General features: G+C 41.6%; 1 protein-coding gene across 1 annotated transcript; it reads left to right on the top strand.

Annotated features, from left to right (window-relative positions):
• The first annotated feature begins 3884 nt into the window (after window positions 1-3884).
• On the top strand, window positions 3885-20509 carry LOC147797660 (guanylate cyclase soluble subunit beta-2-like). Its single transcript, XM_087142462.1, has 8 exons — window positions 3885-4020; window positions 15609-15682; window positions 16540-16634; window positions 17226-17489; window positions 18173-18345; window positions 18762-19170; window positions 19717-20037; window positions 20346-20509. Exons 1-8 carry the CDS (start codon window positions 4018-4020, stop codon window positions 20507-20509), a joined length of 1503 nt encoding a protein of 500 aa, XP_086998588.1. The 5' UTR covers window positions 3885-4017.
• Window positions 20510-21426: the final 917 nt, after the last annotated feature.

The following is a 21426-nucleotide window of genomic DNA, read 5'->3' as shown; positions in this document are numbered from 1 at the left end:
CTACACTTGACACATATTAAATACTAGATCATATTTATGGACTGAACAATGTGAACCACATTAATGAATGAATTGAAATATCTGAAAGAATTGTAGCAAAAACATGGTTTTAAATTCATAGATTTTCCATTAAAAACAATGGGTCAGTGGCGTATCTGGTATTTGGGTTGGGAGAGGGGCAATATGTGTTCTTTCTTTTGAAATAATTGTCCATTTTTATGATCACTTTAAAGGATCTGCAGAAGCATGGGCATTTTCAATTCCTTTTAAAAAGGAAAAAAAAAACAGTCCAAGAGAGATGGATTCCGGACTACATATTATTGAAAAAGCGAACCAGAAAATTCATGAAAGGGGCATTATGAACTCCAACACGGCTTAATTCTTCGATTTTAATAATGATTCTACACACCCCGGGACGTTGGGGTTGATGGCCCTTCTTGTTGAAACCAATCGAGTAGAGAGATTTGATATAGTTCCAATACTCCGATACTTTGATCACTCACAAAGAGTTGAAAATTTTTCCTCCTGCATTATCGTAGTAATTGAGCATTGGAGCTATAGACGGCACAAGCTAGAGCCCTTAATGCGATTTTTTTTAAGCCCGGCAGTCCCGGCCATGGCCCGGTGACACGCAAAGCGTGGCAACCATGACAGGTTTGTCAGTCAATTTGTCAATAATTGTTACTCGCTTCACATCTTGCCAACATTCTTTTTGTATCAGCAACAAGGTTTTTTCCACTTCTTTACTTCTTCTTGGGTTCTGACAACAGCGGGGTTTTGTGGCATTAACTGCCGCTGCTGCGATTTCATCCCAAGCTTTTTGCTTTCCCTGTAGCGTAATCGCATTCGTAAGCAGGGACTGTAGCTTTTCTCAGTGAATCAATGCGAGCTTTCCACCCTCCGTAAAGGCTGGGCGGCGCGGTCTAGGCCCTTCTTTCTTTCTCTATTTTCCATTTCTGACTACAACTTACTGTGTTGCATGTCAGTCAGTGCATTGTGTACATGCCTTGTATGGTATTTTCGCAAACCTGTGTACCGCTTTTTTCGGCAGCCATGGGTATATTTTGTGAATCATTACACCAATGGGATTAAAATAAAAACTTGCTCATTGCAATGGCTTAACTTCGGGGTCTCACCGTAGAGCAAGAACCGGGTTTTATACTCAAGACCGACTAGCGGAGGAAGGCGGCTATGATCTACTGGCTAAAACCCGTCGTTTAAGACAAAATCCATATGTAAACCAAATTTGGACGTACCGTTCACGCAGAATGAAGAATCCTATAAGCTTCCTGCTGGGCTTAAGTGTGAAACGCAGAGAGCAACAATACTGAATCACTGTCAGTGCTGAAAGCTTCGCTGCTGTAGACAACACGCTGATTACGTCAAGCATTTCACAGTTAATGCATCTCCTATTGCCAAAATGTTTTCTAAGCGCCACGCTGGTACTTTTATGTGTTTACATACTCATCACTCAAAAAGGTTTGTGAGAATAATGTGTCTAAAAGAAATTACATTTCAGACACATTGAAGATTATTTTAAACAAATTGATATGTTCATATGTATTTCGCAAACCTTGAGGAGTCTATGAAATAAATGGTGAGTTCATATTCTGAACTTGTCATAAGGGTTTATTTATAAACGTGTCAAAACATTCAGAACGGGTTAAAGAAATCTGTTTATATTTCTTTTGACAGAAACAACACTGGGTTTTGCAGTGTGAATGTTTGAAATTCATTCCAAGAGTCATTAAAATTGGGAGTCATAGGCCAAGGTTTGATAAAAATTTTTATAAAACGCTATAGAGCAGCAAAAATAGCAAAAGAAGCCACGCACCAAAACGATACTTTTAAGGTTAAAATGTAAACTTGAACATAGTGATAACGAACACTGTCGTCCCTTCTAGCTCACTTTTACAACGAAGGTTTACCAACTCCAAACAACATTATAAACTGTCACACGGATGCATCACATAAGGGAAAAGAATGAGCACGTATACCTCAAAGACAACGATAATTTACATTGGTTGATTTATACACAGGACATCAGAGGTGGCTCGATTTTATCACCTATTGCAGATGGACGAGGGGAACGTCCGTCTCGAAGCGTGTCCTTCCGTTAAGCCCGCCCCTGGATTTGGAGACGACACGGACCCAGTCTTTCTGTTTGCTTTTGTCTTGTGGTCTTGTTCTTGTAGCTGCCTGCCTTGTTGAAGAAAAATTGGTCCCCCTCCGATGCTCGAATTGTTGACCGCTCCCCTACTCGTCCTTATAAAAAGAGCTCATTTTCCTTGCACGATTTGGCAATTCCAATTAATTTAATTGAATCTTCTCATTCTTGAAACCGTGCACAACTTGTTTTCAGTGAAAATCGACAACCAGATTATATTGGCACAGTGCTCATGGGTAGATGGTATACCGGTACGCGCGCGTTAAATGCCGCTTCAACCAAAGGGGTGCCGTGATTTACCAAATGTACGCGCGCGTCACGCTGAAGAGTGTGTATGAGTTCGGTACCACTGCAGTTAAGGTGTCTAATCGGATTAGTCTATAGTCGACGACTATGGATGCTTATATTGATATAATTATGCAGTTGATATTTGTGATATATTTGTAATGTGGAACCGCACTGGCTTTAATACATGTACACTGCTCATGAATAATTTAGTATTGAGAGATTTGCATACAGTCTGTATATGTCAAGGGTCACTGCATGACCTTATTCCTGGTGTACGTGAATAGAACGTTTTCTCAGTTTGGTAGCTCCCGTGCACATGTGTGAGTTATTACAGTAAATCCCACGGGAAATACACTTCAATGTTCATTCGAAGTCACGGCGTATTGGCAATGCAAGAAGAAAATTCGGGATAATTATTTGCCGATTGGAATTTTATGTCAATGTTTTGTAATCTAAAAGAGTCAAATCAGCTGGATATTCCGTCATCTGTGGTGTCCATTAAGTGGTTTAAGTCTTGTTGTCAGAGGCTCATGTTGGCTGTTTCCTTTGCTGGCTTTTTTGAACGGAGACCTCGTCAGTATTTGGTGGTGTATTTCAGTTCGCTTCAAAACCCTTTAAAAACTCTTGTACTTGAATCTTTGTCGGCACTGAAGATTGAACCAGCTGCTTCACAAAAATGTTTATTTTTTGCAACGTGTAGTGGCATACACAGACTGAACAGTGGGTCGTGATTGGTTGCAGTAGTATAGGGCCTGTTCGTTTCGTGTAGATCGGGATTGCGATAGGGATCTGACGTTGGTTCACTAATACCAGAACCCGCCTAATGGATGGAGCGAACAAGCGTTAGGATCCCAGATCGAGATAAAGATCTGTATGAAACAAACCGGCCCTCCGTTCCAGTACTCTTGAAGCGTACTGAATGTAAATTGCTCGATTAAATTACGTCGATGTCTACCGACGATAAACTCAATGCCCCATTATTCACCTCCTTGATATTACATAGTTCCAGCGGACTGTTTGCCATGATCCCTGTAGGAACGAATTCTGCACTCCTGTTTGCTTTTCTTGTACACGGACTTAACCCCTGTGAACAGATATAACACAGTCCAAGCGTCTTGTCTGAAGGGGGAAAGCACAGAATGTTAAGATTCAAGAGTGATTTTTTGTTGTTGAGAACGCCAATTAATGTACAGGTGTGGTGAATCTTGGCATTATTCCGGAAATAAAATCGAAAAATTAAATCAATTTATTGCACCAAGCCGTAGAAGAGCAATCCCATCTGCGGCCCACACGAACGAAATGATCTGATTACGCGCTGGGTTTTCCATCACCTGTCAGTCACCTGACAGAGATGACAGTGACCAATCAAAATAGAGCCGGTAAGGACGTGTTCGCGCAGAGTGGACATTGGCTGGAAAGCACCAGAAGACGAGCAGCGACAGGAGTCACAGGTGGGACTCCTGTAAATCTCTGAGTGGAGAGCGAACCACTCTGACGGCGCGTGGAGTTCTCTGTGACTGCTGGGGACGCAGACCCGTAACTCTCCTGGACACCTCTCCACTATGGTAAGTCCCTAAAATATATCACGCGAAAAGGATGGTGCACGAATGAAAGGGCCACTGATATAAACTTACAAGAATTTTTTCGAGGAGGGCTTTTTGAGGCGGATAAAAGAGATGCATGCCCATATGGTGTGAAAGAAATGACAGAAAAACTATTCCGAAGGAAGAAACGTGCGATCAACAACCAACCAATATTTCGGGCAAGAAGACGAATGAGGTTTAGAATATAGTTCTTGATTTCCTTCTTTAGATTTGACGTAAGATTTCTGATACGATTTCAACATTTACGTTTTAGTCCAATTATACAAGGAATCTCAGGGGTAAGAAAAGAAATAGATGAAGTTTTATAAATCCGGACGCTGTACAATAAGAGATAAATGCAGAGGGTTAGCACTGACTGTTATATCTACACGTCCCTGCAACCAAACGGGCCGAGCAGGCTTGAATTTTATCCACAGATCGATAATTGTCATTTTATCTACGAATTTCTCGTGCACAGCAGGGATATAAAACGCCCAGATTTATCATCTTTTTTTCTCTACTTGGTATACCAAAGGCAAAATGTCGAACACAGCCCAGTCCCCAACCCTCTTTCCTAACTGTGGGCCCCGCTGTTCATTTTCTCGTGGACTCTCTTTCTTTGAATAAGGTATAGTTCTTAACAAGCACCGGATAGATTATCAGCAACAGTAGGTACACTGTTTTACCGTTCAGCCCAACTACAAATCGGACATATCCAATTTTTATCTCACAAAGTACAGAGCAAAAAATAAGCTTCTAATCACCAGTCATTCACTTAGTAGAATTATTCTCCACGGCCTCGAATAAAACCTAATTGTGGCTACTGCCAAAAGGAAATATATATCAAGGACGCCTACAGTAATCTTTAGCCTGATAAGGGTATTAAATGTCTGTTCCATTAGCCGTAGTTGAAGATCAAGATTATGACATGCAATGCCGTCAGTTTTACATGGGGAGAAATAGTGAGAAATTATATGCAAATCTGATGCTCTTGACCTTGTAGTCAACCAATCATCCGAAACCAGTTTCTTTAAAGTAGGCATTCTCTTCCATTTTGGTTTTGATATGCGTTTTTAAAAGCCACAAATATCCAGACTCGTCACTCTTTGAGGGTATTCATTCCCTCTGTAGACAGTTTCTATCAGTTTGAGAAAAAGGACCTTTGACCGGAGTATTGCACTTTATTGATCCCTCTCCTTCGTACTCATATCCCTTTGCCCTTTCTCTTTACAATCACATCCATAATTACATTAATTGATCACACTAACCCAGAATTTCAGCGTAGCCATAGCTCGGTAACTCTTAAATATGACCTTATACAAATCGTGATCGGATTTATTTTAGTTATATATGTATTTATTCTTGTTCCTCTGGGGCTAAATCAGCTAAGCATAAGCTGTTTTCCACAGATGCCCAGCAGTTTACAAGAAACAAAATTTTACCATACGAAAATTTATCACCAAATTAAAATCAAAATTTGCAGTCTGAACGTAGCGCAGACCACAAACCTATTTGAAAACCAAGCACTGCAAGATATGAAATATACGAAAATTACGAATCTCACTTTAAGACAGGACAATACCACATCTATACGATCAAATAAAATCATCTATACAAAACATTATGCCAAGAATTCATTAAAAATTCAAAGAGAGCTAGTGCACAAGTGTAATGTGCACTAGAATATTAAAATGCAAGTATATTGTCATAACGATGTGCTGAATTTCCCTATAAAAAATGACAACAAACCCTCAGATCGAGTAGCCTAGAAGCGATAGTTTGCTGTCTGACCCTCAGCTTTCTCTCAGCAACAAGCTTTGACCGTGACCTGGCGGACGAACCGTAATGCACAAAAGTAATTACCGTAGCACGGTCAGTTGATTGGACGTAGTAATACGTACCAAACGCAATTTAGGCCTTAAGCTCTCAGTATAATGCAAAAACAGCCAGCAACATTTGGTAATTGCAAACTCGAGCATTTTAATCCCTTTCTGTATATTTCATTTGCTTGAACACACACGCATCATTATTTACGATTAGAAACCTTTTCAGGTTTTGAAGCAAAGAAAGGGGAAATTGCATTTCTGTACCGATGGTTGAAGGGCAATCGTCGACACATGTTACAAACACGGGGAGGGGGGGTGTCACAGTCAGGTTATTTTTCGTTCAGGCGCATGCGTTCCTGCCCTTCTTGTCACTGCCATACCTGTCACTCCTGGTAAATTAACCCCGTAGCCAATTGGCTTGCCTGGGCCACTCGCACGAATTCACTGGACTGTGTACTGTGCAAGTCTTTCATTAGATCTCTGGAAAGTTTACTAATCGACCGAAAAACATCCAGGGTGAAAAACACAGGTTGTCTCTGTGGTAAAAGGAAATGGATTGACATATGAGGACCTTTACAAGTTGCATTCGACGTCAGGCTGGGATGGATCCGAGTCGGTTGTTTTGCACGACACCGATTGTGTCGGGGAATAACTGTCAGGCAAAAAATACTGCCTGTCACATGTTGCAACCGTTGAATAATAAATCTCAGCATGGCCGTATAAGTGATGGTCCATGTTTAGCATATACCGATACAGACGTTTTAACTATGTGTCTGCGTTTTGACGAACTGCATGATAAATTGCTCGGTGCACGACAACACAAGACATGCTTTAGCGTAAACACTTGAAATAGACTGAACAAACGCAAGGTATCACTTAAATGCGACGCACAATTTCAAATTTGGAGTTCAATGAAATGGCAAGGAAATATTTCACTTGGGAATTTTAGATGTGTGAACATGAAAACAATCTGTTGCATGAATTACTTCATTACAATTCAGAATACGACAAAAGGTACGAATAACAATGGCCTAACTCTGTTTGAAGTTTGCCTTATTTTTCAAAATTAAATTTGATCCCAATACAAATCTCGGTGAAGCATTATTTTCAGAGATTTAGCAAATAGACTGAGTATACGTAATGGCATTAGATTATTGAATATTCCATTATTTCTGTTGTGCTCAGATAATGTTTCGCTCATATTTTAATAAAAGCTGGGGCACCCCAGAGGGCCTGGAAGGAAATTTAACTACCCCCTGTATATGCGCCGTGTACATTTCACAACTTCAGATGGGGGGCACGTGGGGACACCGGGGAATTCTGCCGGGGGATGCCCGGTAGTGACCTTACTGGGATCAATTTTCAGCCACATTCACATAAAGAGAAGAATTCCAAAGGGTGGGTGGGGGGGGACTGAAAACAAAGAAGAAATAACAAACCCTCGAAGAATTAGAAAGAAGGTCTTTGCAAAAAGAACAATAAAACCCGAAATTGTTCAACTTCGATGGAATCCGTTTAAATTAGTCGGAAATTGAAAACTACAGCAAATTAAAACAAGAATTTTAGGAAAAACGATGACAATTTTTAAAGCTTACAAAAGTCAAGAAATGTTATGGAAAATTACCTTCACGAGTAACAGTCACCCTTCTGGAAATCAGGACGATCTATTGTGCCTTTTTTACGCACTTCTCTGATACCAGAAGTTCATCATGTAAAAAAAAAAGAAAAAGAAAAAAAATGCCATTTTTCTAATAGGACCCATCATTGTTTGCAAAGGTAATGCGTCAACCATAAATAAGGGAAGTATTGACTGGTTCGATGCAATGATACAGAAAAAGTGTGAAAACTGTGCGGTTTGTTTCTCAACCAGATTAGACTAAAGGCAACCATACAAAACAAAGCAAAACAAAACAAAATAAAAAACCTAACGCCTGGACGTCAAATTCTTCATCTTGCCACTCTTAAAACGAAGGTCAACCTACACAGACGCGCTATCAAAAACCAATTTCATGCAGATAATGTCCTGTTGGCGTGCAGCGGTAATACTGTACCACTATAAATCCTGCCTGTACCGTCATTGTTGGATGTAAGATTTTATGACACATCATTTTCGTTTCAAGGGTTTGTTGTCTTTTTTTTTTAGAGGCCGTGCACCATGCAAGCACAGCTCCCCGTGACATGACAAAGGTCTTGTTTTTTCTTTTTCATTTGCCATTGAAATTATCAAATGAAGACAACAATATTGCGTGTTTCATCATTTAATTTGCATGGGATTTTCCCGTGAAATTGATCAAACACAGGGAACATTATTGCATTTGAAATAATGTAATTGTGCTTCTGTGAAGGGAAGTGACCACTGAATGAGTTCCTCAACCCCTGTCGAGAATTCGCCGTTGGGTTCGCAACAGCCACCCAGGTGTCCACTTTAGTAATCGTTTTAGAATGCAGCAGTGCGACCATTCGGGCTGTTGTCCATGAAGCTAATTGGCCACTTTGTGGTCATCACAGTGGAATCCAAGGCAAAAGAAAAACTGGTTGAACTAGTTATAAAAAACCTACTTGTCATCACACGATTGAACATGTTAGTTGACTCTGAAAAAAGAATCAGAATTGGCAGACAAATTAAGGAGATGGTTATACTAAGCATTTGAATTGATTTGTAATGAAAGTTTTTCCGAGAAATCAGCTCATGGCAAGTTCACCACTTTTAATCGAAGGCTGAGGGAGGATAACTGGAATGAAACCATGTGATCCAAGTTAGTACCAAAATAAAGATTTACCAAAAGACAGACAAACTGCCATAAACGAACTATGAGGCTCAGGTGAGAACATAATAGTATTGATCTCAACGCACCTGTCTCATACTAATCCACTTTGAGACATTTTTGGTCTGGACAATTTCAGGAACCACCTGGTTTCGCTGAATTAAACCCCCTCCATTTCCGGGACCACGCCTTCATTCCCCTTCCGAGTCCCGCAAAGGCATTTCCGTCATGGTATTCGCGACAAGGTTAATTGTCACACCTCTGTCTTGGATACTGTCCGTTTATTGGCCCAGAACGATCACATGACAGGGCGACATATCCGCCTATCACACACGCGTACGCGCGCAAAACAAAAGAAATTCAGGAAGTTGGAGAACATTGATTTGCCGTCCTTTAGTCGTTTTGTGCATAAGCTACCGGAATTCGATCAATGATTGCGGTCTTATAACAGACTTGTACCCGTCCCTGCAGTGTATAAGGTAATGTGGGGGCCGCTAACCAGACTATATAAATGTACTCACCGGTACCCGCAATAGTTTCACATTAGCGTTTTTGCATTTAACGAAAGGGAGGGGACAGTGCATTTACGAACGATGTCGTTTACGTACATTAATTGTACAGTTTTACAGTATGCCCATGATCCTCTTCTGAAATTCAGAATTTGTTTCTTTGGATGAATTCCTCAAGACGGAGGTATAACAAAACAATTGATGATCACTGTGGTGTGGGATATGACGTTTGAACACCCTCAGGCACGCATAGCGCCCTCAGCTTCGTCTTGGGGCGAAAATCCAATATTCCCCCATGATGGTATGCCGTATTGATTTCCCAGTGTAGGTTACGTGTGCTATCCCCTTGCACGGGATGCACTCCATCGTCTCAATTATATTCATTTGGTAAAAAAATTTGCTTTCCCGAGTAACAGATTCAATCAGATCGATCAGCCCTAATGACTCCACCGTCTGAAGAATGAAGGAGGAAGCTACCATTAAACAGATTGTGTATTTTGTGTGAACCGTTCTGTTCAGATTGACCTTAAAGGCGATGACTTTCACAGAAACCGAAACCCAAACCAAACCAAGAGCAGCACCCCTTCCAAAAAAGGGGGCAATAAGAAACAACAGCTCGCCATTTCATTTGTAGTCATCAATGTCGATTGATTTGCTTCAAAAAATGATCAACAGACCGCCATCAAAACATCGGTCTCAAGCTGGGCATCATCCACGCAAATCGGCCAAAACGCCATCCCGTGTGAACCGTGTAACAAATCTGAAAACACGAAAATCCCGCACACTAATGCACAACCAAAACCATAAACTCACTGTTCAAATCATGATCATCATGTCAGAAGCTTCCACCCCAGCGACTGCAAGCTGTCAGCGTTAATTTGAAATATGCCTGCCTCCCTGCGTATAAGAAATGTTTCCATAGATGCAAACGTTTCACTCTGTCAACAGCTTTGTTGCAACAGATCCATACGTTACCCTTGTGGCGATATTAAAGACCTTGACATTTTGGGTGCGAGGCCACGATGGAGGTCGAAAATTATGATTTCCGTTCCGTTTCTAACCTTTAATGCATATAAAATGTTAGTCTTACCCTTGACATATAAGAATGCGTAGTGTAAGAAACTCACAAAAATCATGCCTCAGCTACGACTCCTCAGTTCAGTAATGTTAAATGGAAAGACTTTCTTGCATATTTTTCCGAGGTATTTTTCTTAATGCTTGATATTTATATTAATTGTCATTTGGATGTTATTTATAATATTTTTGATTTTCTTGTAAAGCGTTTTGAGAGTTTAATGTAAGACGCTATACCAAGATATAACCATTTATATTCTTCTTCTTATTATTATTAATATTATATAATTCTAAATTTATTTTGAGAATTCACATAGCTATTTCATGTTTGATGTTAGTTGGATATGCGCGCATTCAGTGTGAAGACATGAAGGGTTTTTGCAGAACACAGACAGGCAGGCAGACTTGCATGGTGGATCGGTGTATTATAGTTGTGTTTTAAAAAAAGGAAACCACAATTTATTAACTAATGATGTCCTCTTTCTCAGAAATCCAATTTACAGTCAGAGATGACTGAGCATGAAGCAGTTCAATCATGTCAACTGGTCTTGCACCAGATTCACTGCAGCCTAGCTCCGACAATTTTCATTACCTCGAAAAGGAAGAAAGACCAGTGTGTCCTTGAACAAAATTTCTATTCAGTGATTTACCTGCCTCGACCTAACCCCATTGTCCTTTGGTCTGCCCCCCCCGTTCCTTTCAACACAAGATTCAGCTCTGTTCTCATCGCTCTGAATGCATTCCTGATTACGTCTCTCTGTCATCTTAAGGTCTCAACAGCAGCGACGATCCTGACACGTAGGTCATTGATATCCTAGGGTGGGGACTAGTAAACTTGATTCTTAAGATGTCCCCACAATAAGAAATCACAGGGGGTGAGGTCAGGGGACCTTGGTGGCCGCTCAATCTCAGGGTTGCTCCCAATTTCTCTCATGTTGAACAGCTCTCGTAGCCTTTCCCTCACGATGAACCGACGATGAGCTGGGGCTCTATCCTGGGCCCACCATAAGCGGCGAAACATTCCACAGTGGTGTTCAAAGTGTTGCTGTAACTGCTTTACTATTTGGTCGTTGATAATCTCAAGGTAACGTTAACCATTGAGATTGCCATCAAAAGGGACAGGGTCCAATGATGGTGCCATCTCCACACAGACCTATCCAAAGGGAAATCTTCTCTCGGTTCATTTTCACATCAAAAGTGAAGTTGGGTGGTATAATTTAGAGGCCCAATCAAAAGGTCTGCGCTGGACTGACAAGGTTCTTTACCAAAACATTTATCCGGTGCAAAACCAGTTCGGACATGGTTCATTGACTGCTTCGTGCTCAGTCATCTGTGACAGTAAATTGGAAATAAAAGGTCGTTACCAATTTCCAAAAATATTTGACCATGTCCAAGATATTAAAAAAAATAATCTCGGTTTCCTTTTTTTAACACACTGTATAGGTATTCTGATTAATTAAGCCAATTATTAGCACACAATAGCAGATTACAGTTCGTTTACCTTAGTTTTGTGAAAAGACGCAAACCAGACGAAACCCCTGTGTTATCATGTCTAGAGTGAGATGAATACAATTTTCCAATTAAGGCTTTACAGCAGACTGGAGGCCTACATCCTATTCAATTGACCAAAACATCTTGAGGGAATGTCATACTCTTTTTATTGATGGCTAATGCCCTTTGAATGCGTCAGCGACGATTGTCTTCATCAGAAGACACGTCTTAAGCAGGATGTCCTCTTTGGACTTCAGATGGTATTATGCTCTCAATCAAGCCAAATGCATCAAAGAGCTAGAGATGTGAAGGATATTGCTTGCTTTCATCAGTGAGGTGAAAATAGCATGACAAAAGCTTCAGATGGCACTGAACCCTATATTTATTATCAATTGTTAAAAATAATTCAAAATTCTTCAGACAGTTTCCGTATTCAACAACGCGTCATGTAACCGTATATTAACAACTGATAATCACTAGCCAAGTGATTCAGGCTCAATCTTAAAATGCAGTCCAGCAACTAAAATCACTCCGTTTTAAGAGTCAAGTTAACCCGACAAAGAGTCTTCATATACTCATATACACCGGGAGTGCAGTCATAATGACCCTAAACTCGTAATTTCTTCTACTCATTATCCGAGTTTGAAGCAATTCGCTCTGTTTGAAGAGTCAGTTGAATTTGGCTTTGAATGATGCCTGCTGCGATGTAACAATGCCCACAACGTGAATCATGCGCTGGCACATCTATACAAGACAGTTTAATTGATTCCAATTGGTCAAGAGTGTGTAGGCACGTGCCACGCCACGCGGGGGCAAGTCCACATAAGGAGATTCTTCGGGCTGCTTACACAACAAGTATACCATTTAATGGACTTGGGGTAGTTGGGGAATTGAAAGTAAAATTCTTGAGCAAAATCCTTGGAAATTTATCATCCATTGGTTTCCTTTGACCCTATAAAGGTGTTTATGAATGCAAATAAACGTGTACTTGGTCTGAATTAGTTGCGTCCATTCTCCTGAGCCGGTCTTAAACGCATCACGCAACTACTTCAGACCAATCACATATTTGTTCACATAATAAATGTGGTTACACTCCCCAGATCGATTTCCGAGGTGTAACAAGAATTTGTTTGAGTGAAATGATCTTTGAATGCGTCCGTGTGATGCAGATGGTAAAAAATTGTCGAATGCGCATATGCATCGCTAAAGTTATACTTCAGAGTCATTCCAAGTCATCCACATCGCTGTGTAGCGGTTTAAGGGCCCAACTTTAAAAAAAGAAAGAATAGGTGTCATCTCTTGACCTGTCTATATGAACAAAAGAGAAAACATTTCCATACCGATGAAAGGGTTAGTGCCAAACCGGTCGACGAGCTCAATCTAGAGAAAACACTAATCGACATTTTTCCAGTACGAGTTCCAGTACAAGTTTCTGCCTACGTGCCTACGGCAGAAAATTTATTTCTTGTTATACAAGACCTTGAAATTTTTATTTAATATATTGCTTGTTGAATTAGAGTTTACTGATCAGTCGTCTATGCAAGTCCATTCAATCACATCATCACTCTACAATGACAATGTCATTCTGCTAGAGAACCTACAAAAGCAGTGACATGCTGTTTTGAAGGCCACCTTATTAAATCAGTGTTTTTCTTCTTTTTTTGATTTTTTTTTCGAATTCAACTTCAGCGAATACACGTATATGCAAAGAGTATAATCCCACTTGATCCAATGCTTAGATCGGGGACTTTCATTTCCATGTCCAAGGCTCACATTTCCAAAGTAGGAATGGATCTATGAAGACTAAACGTTGCCCCCTCGTTGTGTGTTTCCAGAACTCTTGGGTAGGAAAAATAACGTGCAACAATGTTAGAATTACTAATTTTTCCGTTTGTTCACTTCTTAAATAAATAACCTCGGAAAAAGGCCTTCGTGAAATATTTGCTGGTATATTTGTTTACAGAAACTAAAATGTTATTACACCTGAAAGAGAAATATTTTGCAAAAAAATTGACCTCTCGCTTTCAGAAATAAAAAATACATGACGACCACTTCGTTGGTCTCATACGCAGATAAACAGGTAAAAAACTATATGGTAGTCGTTCAGTAACTATATGGTAGTCGTTCAGTAACTAAATGGTAGTCGTTCAGTAACTATATGGTAGTCGTTCAGTAAAGATTGACATAAAACAGAGTAAAATATTTTATGCATTTTACAATTTATATGGAAAAAATCTTTAAACAGCTCCAATGTAAAATCCCCATAGGCGGACTGCGCGAGGGTTCTGGAAGCTCGCTATGTGACCTTTAACATTCAGGATCTATAAGCACACGAGAGTGGGAAACAGGATATCTTTAAACTTAATAAATGACTTCACTCAGAAGTTAGCTTCAACAGAAAATTAGGTGAACTCTCCTATTTATGAATCTAAATGTAGCAAGGAAAGCAATAAGATAAAAATTCCGTTAATACACGGTAGGACTGCGTCTTTTAATTTCTACCTTGAACTAAAACAGTGTTTGCCTGTGGGCCAAGCTACATCAAACACAACGTTGTCTACTGCGTGCAATACTGCATGTACTGTGCGCTATGTACATGTACACTGTTAATGCATCGTTCTGGCTATGACGTCATCGAATCAGCCTTGGAGTGCGAACGGCCCAAAGAGGATTTTTTGTAGGCGGGGAAATGCAGGATCTTTTTATTCAATTTGCGGTCAAAATTAATGGGGTAAACATTAAATTTGTGATGTTTTGGAAATGGTTACGTACTTATTGTTATTTTGAAATACTTCACGCGATCTAACTGTTTTCTATTTCTGTAACCCTTTGAATACTAACATTGGTTTGTGATAGACTTCTTAGGTGATTATAATTATGGGATGTGAGGAAGGGGCGCCTGATGTTGCTGATTTTCAAACCGATATCTTGGGGGAACTTACAATTGTGTTTAAGGATTTCGGTGGCTTCCCCGATGCGCCATGGGCACCAGTGTTCGATGCTGGTGATAGGTTCTTCTTGGCTCCAGTTGATCTGAGTGCATGTCTTCGGTGTGGGTCTTCGGGATAGATGACTTGTCTCTTCAAGGTTTCCTTTCCTGCGATGGGCTTTGTGTCCATCGAGTCTCGAGGGGGAGGTCTCCAGAGATACCACCATGAGGGTTCAAGACGTTTGTTTGTAGAACAGCAGAGGTTAGATGAGTTGACGCAAGTCCTTAGCGATGGTGGTGGCTGAGGACATTGGTGAAGAGAAAGAACACATCACAGCTGACCAAGATGTCGTGCGGTTGGAAAGACCTCAGTAGCAAAGAGGGTAACAAAGCAAATCTATGGTGAACACCTTTGCAAATTAATGGCTTCCTCCTATATAAGTTCAACTGTCCTGTAACAAAATCGCGCCATCCACTTGGCCTTCTGTAAGGTCGCAATTTCCTGGTAGCCCTCTCTAGCGGGTATTATTTCTGCAGAAGCTATCAACCGTGGGTCTTGTTTTTAAGGGCGGATCTAAGCTGTGATAAAAAACCGAAAACAAAAACAGATGGACGTCCACTTCGTTTGTTGCCTGAGATGGAAAATTGTCCCGCGACTTTTTCTGATAACAGTCGATAGTTGTTTATTTGAGCTTGCCTGTCCTTGGACGCTCAATGCATATTCTACTGAACCTGAAAGGCTGAAGTCAAATCGTGCAGAACATCGATAAATCGGTAGAGTGCTCGTAGCGAGGAGAAAGTTTTATTTATTTTAAATATTGTCAAATGTTAGATTCTAAAATTTGCCGTGGAATAATGTGTTTTTGTTGATTTTACATTGAAACAAGCAGCAATGCCACTGAAGACTTATACCTGTTCGGGCATTGTCCAAACAACAGTATAATCCGCTTCTTCCCCGTTTATTTTTTAACGACAGTACGGCCTCATACAAATCTGCTTGAAGGACTTGGTTCTCGAGAGGTTCGGCGAAAGTACGTGGGACACTATACGGTAAGTCCTTGTCGCCGGGTTCAAGGCCAAGTGCAATCAACGCCCCGACGGGAGCGATTGGACTCTCGTTCCCTATCACAATAAGGGATCGAGTAGATTCAGCGACGACGATCACGGATAATAGTGGAGCTCCTGGGCCGATGTGTTCTTCGAAGGATGAATGATGTGTGTTTTTATTACGGCATGACTTTAGAGCTTGGCTTATTGTGCTTGCAAAGTTAGAGGAAAGGCTGCATTTAGTCTTCAAACATTTCGAAAGACTTGTCAGTGAACGGCTTTATAGCAGAATGTTTCTTTGCATCCTGTCATGCAAGTGCATTTTTGAATGGTTCAACTAAGTCGTACCTTCTGAGGAAATGCTCGGAACTTTATTTAAATTGGTACAAACAGAATGATATCTGAAAGGGCTTTTTATGATTTCGCAATAATCAAATGAATACAATTACATTCATGGCTATTTTGCTAAGCAAATTTGAACTTAGCCTACGAAAATCATGTGTGTAAACGTAGCAAGAGACTTAGGCTGGATCCGAATCTGTTGCCTAGAGTTAGGTCTAGGTCTTCACTCCATCGGAAATGCGTGGAGATGCGTAGACAATAGACCTAGCCGTAGCTCTGGAAAACCGTTTCGGACACGGCCTATACTTGTATATACCATATTCTGGCATGGATGAATGTCAGAATGTTAACTGTATTTCATTGGCAAATGGATAAACGTTAAAGGCGCGTGAGTGGCTGTTGTTCCTGGTGGCAGCAGAGAGCTATGACGTCACAACTGATGTGGTCTAGCTGGAGAAGTTGAAGTGAACGACGTTAGTCATGCACCTCCCATAATCGAGGGTATTTTTTGCCCACAGTAAAAACGCCGGGGTTGAGGACAAATTCGTCAACTTTCAACAGTATGGTGACGACGTTACCTATCGCCTGGCCGAGGCTGCGGCTAACTTGTTGGGTTCGTAATAATCAGGGCTGAGCCTACTACCCAGTGTCACCCTTTTGTAGAAACAATCTTTAGGCTATTTTGAGATTTGGAGCAAGTTATAAATAATATAATAATAGCAGTGAAAATCTAAGTAGAACAACCCCCAAGGAAAAAAAATGAAACAACCACCCAATTGCTTAAATCGCTGACATGTCATAATGTAACGTGCTTACCTTTGTGCATTAAAATTTAATGTTAGCCAAAGTTCGACTTTATAATGTGCTCTTGGGATGATATTCCATGGTAACATTTTCCATGGTACCGCTAAGCGCTCAACGTTGACAAATCACATGGAAATATATAAATAACGATTACTTCCTTTCAAAATGCATTTTCAGTGCATGGTTCAGAATAACGTATGAGCAATTTATTTTGAATTTTGTTAGCATTGGTACAAATACAAGAAAACTGTTGACATAGGAATCTGCCTTTTATAAACAGAACCACAGTCTTTCGCAAAGGGAATGGCACACGGATACATTTCGCTTGAAGGTTAATTTCCTTTGAGCCAGCCATGAATAAGCCACGACACCCTGACATTTCACAATCTTGTTTTCATAGGCGTGGACACCGACAGCGTCTACGAGCTTTTTGGGGTCTTCTGGGTGACCTGGGTCATGCGAATCGGCTATGACAAGCTCATCCGCACGCTGGGTAAGAATCTGGCCGAGTTCATCGGGAATTTGGACTTCATGCACACCGTCTACATGAAGACCATGTACCCGATGATGGACGAGCCGTCGTTCCGAGCCGAGACACGGCAGGACGGCAGCCTGACTCTGCACTACTTCTCTGTGCGTCGAGGACTGAACGGCGTGGTATCAGGTCAGACGCTAATAAACTGATTTTCACTGCCCGTTTTCGACCCAGCCTGCGGCAACCAAATGAGTGTGACGTAGTCGCAAGTTAAAACACGCCCACTCTGTACTTGTGGGGCGGAGCAAGGGTAGCGTTGGTTGGGGCATTGGTCAACATTTTTGTATACAGTACGCCTAATATGATGCAGTCATATATGAACCAGACAAGAAACAGGGAAAATGCAAAAATCATTATTCTCTGTAAAGATAGATAGGCTGAGACCAAATAACCTGGGTAATAATTTTCAATGAGTAGGAACCCCAGCTTTTCACTAGCTACAGCAGCAACAGCCAAATGGAGTAGGACCTTTTCAATGGCTGAAATGAAAACAGATGTCAGAATGGCACAGGTTATCTTTCCTTGTCTTTCACCTCCACTGGTTCGTTTCTTAGCTCGGTCATAGGTGCATTGGGTTTTCAGTCCCAACATGATTGCCAGGGTTTCACCGAGAACTGGGCTTTCGTCTCACCTGTAAAGTCTTAAGCTATAACTGCTCCTTTCAGTCAGTCCCCTTCATTGCACACCGTGATATCTTTTTTTATCTCAAAGACCATCCTTTGGTGTGACGCAGTCATCTGCTTTGATGGACTGCAATAATTCAGACCCAGGTGAATGTTCACGTTCAAATTTGAATTTCCATTCAACCACAGGTGTCATCAAAGGTGTTTCTAGGATCATTTTTCGCGAGCGGATTGATATGGACGTGATTGAGTATAAAGAGGAGTTCCACAAGGGTGTCCGTAAAGATCACTGGGTCTTCCACGTGCGCTTTGTAGAATTCAACCTACCACCCATGGGCGTGGATGGCAAGGTCAAGCAGGAGGTTAAGCCATTTTTTATTTTCTTATAACCTGACGTATACACTTGTAATTTTCTGTGTTTACGGTCATAACATGAGAACGACTGCAAATATTCAGACAATATGTGAGAGGGGATGCCATAACACAACGTTATCCTTGATCGACATGGACATCTAAATTTTGCAACGTAATTGCCAAGTATGAGTTCGTAGTTGATATATCCAATCCAGTCTTGTTAGCGAACAATCTTTGATTGGAATAATAATTCAAAAGACCAAGAGTATGCCTACATGGATTGTGCTTCTTCACAGGAATCTTTACAATTGAGCTTTGGTACGTATAGGGTATTTTTTTTAGGAATACGGCAAACTTACAAATACAGATAAATAAATGATCTTGCAAAGTGGTGTTTGTCTACCAAACTACATTTTGCCTGCAGGAGTGGCTCTCTATCCTGGCTAAGGACAACAAGGACAGGTCTTCACCAACAAAAGACAAGACCCCTGACATTCTGACCGTTATGGACACCCACCAGGACGGGGAGTTCTTGGCTAAGATACCAGACAAGATCTTGATCGACCCATTGACCTTCTGCCACTCCTTCCCGTATCACTTCGTGTTCGACCGACACCTCGTCATCCAACACTGCGGGGTCAAGGTTCAACAGTTTTGCCCCCGGGTGACGGAAGAGGGCGCCCGACTAGATGACTTCCTTAGCATCAGGCACCCCAACATCGCTTTTAATATCAAGAGCCTCAGATCTTTCAGGACGTCAATTTTCATCGTGGACTTCAGGAAGGAGGAACTGCGGAGTGACATGCAAGACAAGCCCACAATTTCCTTGAGAGGTACGTAAAAGACTTCCATTTTCGTTTTTCACAATAAAAGCATTAACAGATGATAACTTCTACGAAAAAAAGAGGAGAAAAAAAACGCGTCAACGCACCACTTTTTGACCAAGCCCATGACCAGAAACCAGAGTCTTTTATTTGGCCTAAGGTAGATACCATAGCAAAGCACATACCAACAGCAAGGCACATACAAACAGCAAGGCAGACACCAATGGCAAGGCAGGTACCAACAGCAAGGTAGACACGGATAAGAAGGTAGATACCAACAGCAAGGCACATACCAACAGCAGGGCAGATACAAACAACAAAGCAAATATACCAACAACAAAGCGGATATATTCCAACAGCAAGGCATACACCAACAGCAAGGCAGACACCAATAGCAAGGCAGATACCAACAGCAAAGCAGGTATACCAAAGAAGCGCTATCGGAAATCCGGCAGCAATACTGATCACAGTGGGAATATTATACCCAACTCGATATTCAAAGGGCTCCAGGGAGTGAGATTTCAATGCGGTATGATTACAAGAATATTTTTACAGGTCAGATGGTATGGATGGAGTCCGAGCAGAAGATGGTGTTCCTATGTTCGCCACGGCTCACCAAACTTGAGGATCTCACAGAGCGGGGCCTTCACTTCTCAGACATAGCTCCCCACGACATCACACGGGACCTCATCCTATTCAACCAGCAGCGGATCGCTGAGGTGGAGCTGTCCAAGCAGTTAGAGCAGAAGAAGGAGGAGCTGAGACTCTTGATGAGAGACCTGGCCGAAGAGAAGAAGAAGACAGACACGTTGCTGTATTCCATGCTGCCCAAGGAGGTAGCAGACGAGCTACGAGAGGGCCGGAATGTCACAGCAGGTAGGTCTGCAGGTTGAAAGTTAGCGTTGTTCGTGACTAAGAGACGGATCTGCCATCCCTTGGCCACTCTGATTCAGCTTTGATCAGCATTCCTAAACATTACTACAGCAGTGATGAACAGTGAAGTTTATCGTGAAGTTGAACAACTTATGACTTAAAATGTTCACCAACAGTTTGGATCTCCCTGTTAAAGAAAATAAGATAGCTATGCAGCCGGTTTGTGACATCGCTGCAGACCCCAGTATCACGATAACCCCTTCAGAATCTAAACAGGACATTTCTCTTTGTCTATTTCATTCCTCAAACAGGGGAGTTCCCACAAGTAACTATTCTCTTCAGTGACATCGTACATTTCACTGATATGTGCAGTCAATGCCAGCCCATCCAGATCGTCCACCTGCTTAACGCGATGTACACTAGGTTCGACCGACTGACAAATGTCTGTGGTGTCTACAAGGTATTCACGACCTGAATTTCCACAAGGGAACCACTGTCGTGTGAATCATGGTCACGGAAAATGACAGGCCGCTGCACAGATGATTCAAACGTGTGAAAGGCGTGACAGCCTCGTGTTACAAATCAGGAGATCTGATTGTTTTTCCAAATGCTGCACGTGACCCAACCGAGCCCCGTGACTTCTAAATCCTCGTGCTGCTACTTTTAGAGGGGGGTTCAATCTTGGGATCACCCAGGCTGTCACTGAAGCCAGCCTGAAACATCCCCTGTCCAATATGTTAGCATGTGTTTGCAAGAAAATACCCTCTTCCTATTGTACTAGCGAATGAGGCCAGTGAATTTAGACCGATGAGATACTGTTTGGGATCATCAGCGTGTCTGGAGCTGTATTGCTGACGCCACAACAGAGAGTTTATTTCCCTCTGTCTGAAATTGTTATTATTGGGCCGGCTGGGCCTGGCAGTGGTAAACTGAGACCACTTGTTAACCTGTTGAGACACGTGAGAGTGATCTGGCGCTGCACTGCCTTTTGCCATCCGTTGGCTTGTGTTGTCTTCAGAAAGAAGCGTGAAAATGTCATTTATGGGTCCATGGTGCAAAGTGTCCCCCCCCTAAATACGAGCCCCACACCCCTAAAAGGATTTTTTTTCACAAAAATGCAATTACGGCCCTGGCTGAGAGTGTTTCTATCAGATTTATTCAGAAAGAACTTATGAGTCCCATTTTACTGCAAAATAGCAGTGACCAAAGCATGTCCGAGGTGCCTCATTGGTGTTACGGTGAGAAAGGTCTCACGCCGACGTGAGATCAATAGATGGCGCTGTGTGGCCTACTCGCATGAGTGCATGATGGACAATGTATCTGGTATAAAGGGCAATGGTTAGCACACGTACGGCGCGAAGACCGCCCGCTAAATTCGTACCGGACAGGTAA

The sequence above is a fragment of the Acanthaster planci genome, linkage group LG10 (genome assembly GCF_054643075.1).
Source record: "Acanthaster planci isolate LZ-2023a linkage group LG10, COTS_SCS, whole genome shotgun sequence".
Classification (NCBI taxonomy): domain Eukaryota; kingdom Metazoa; phylum Echinodermata; class Asteroidea; order Valvatida; family Acanthasteridae; genus Acanthaster; species Acanthaster planci.
Note: the sequence above shows the minus strand (reverse complement) of the source record. Positions and strands in the feature narration are given on the sequence as shown.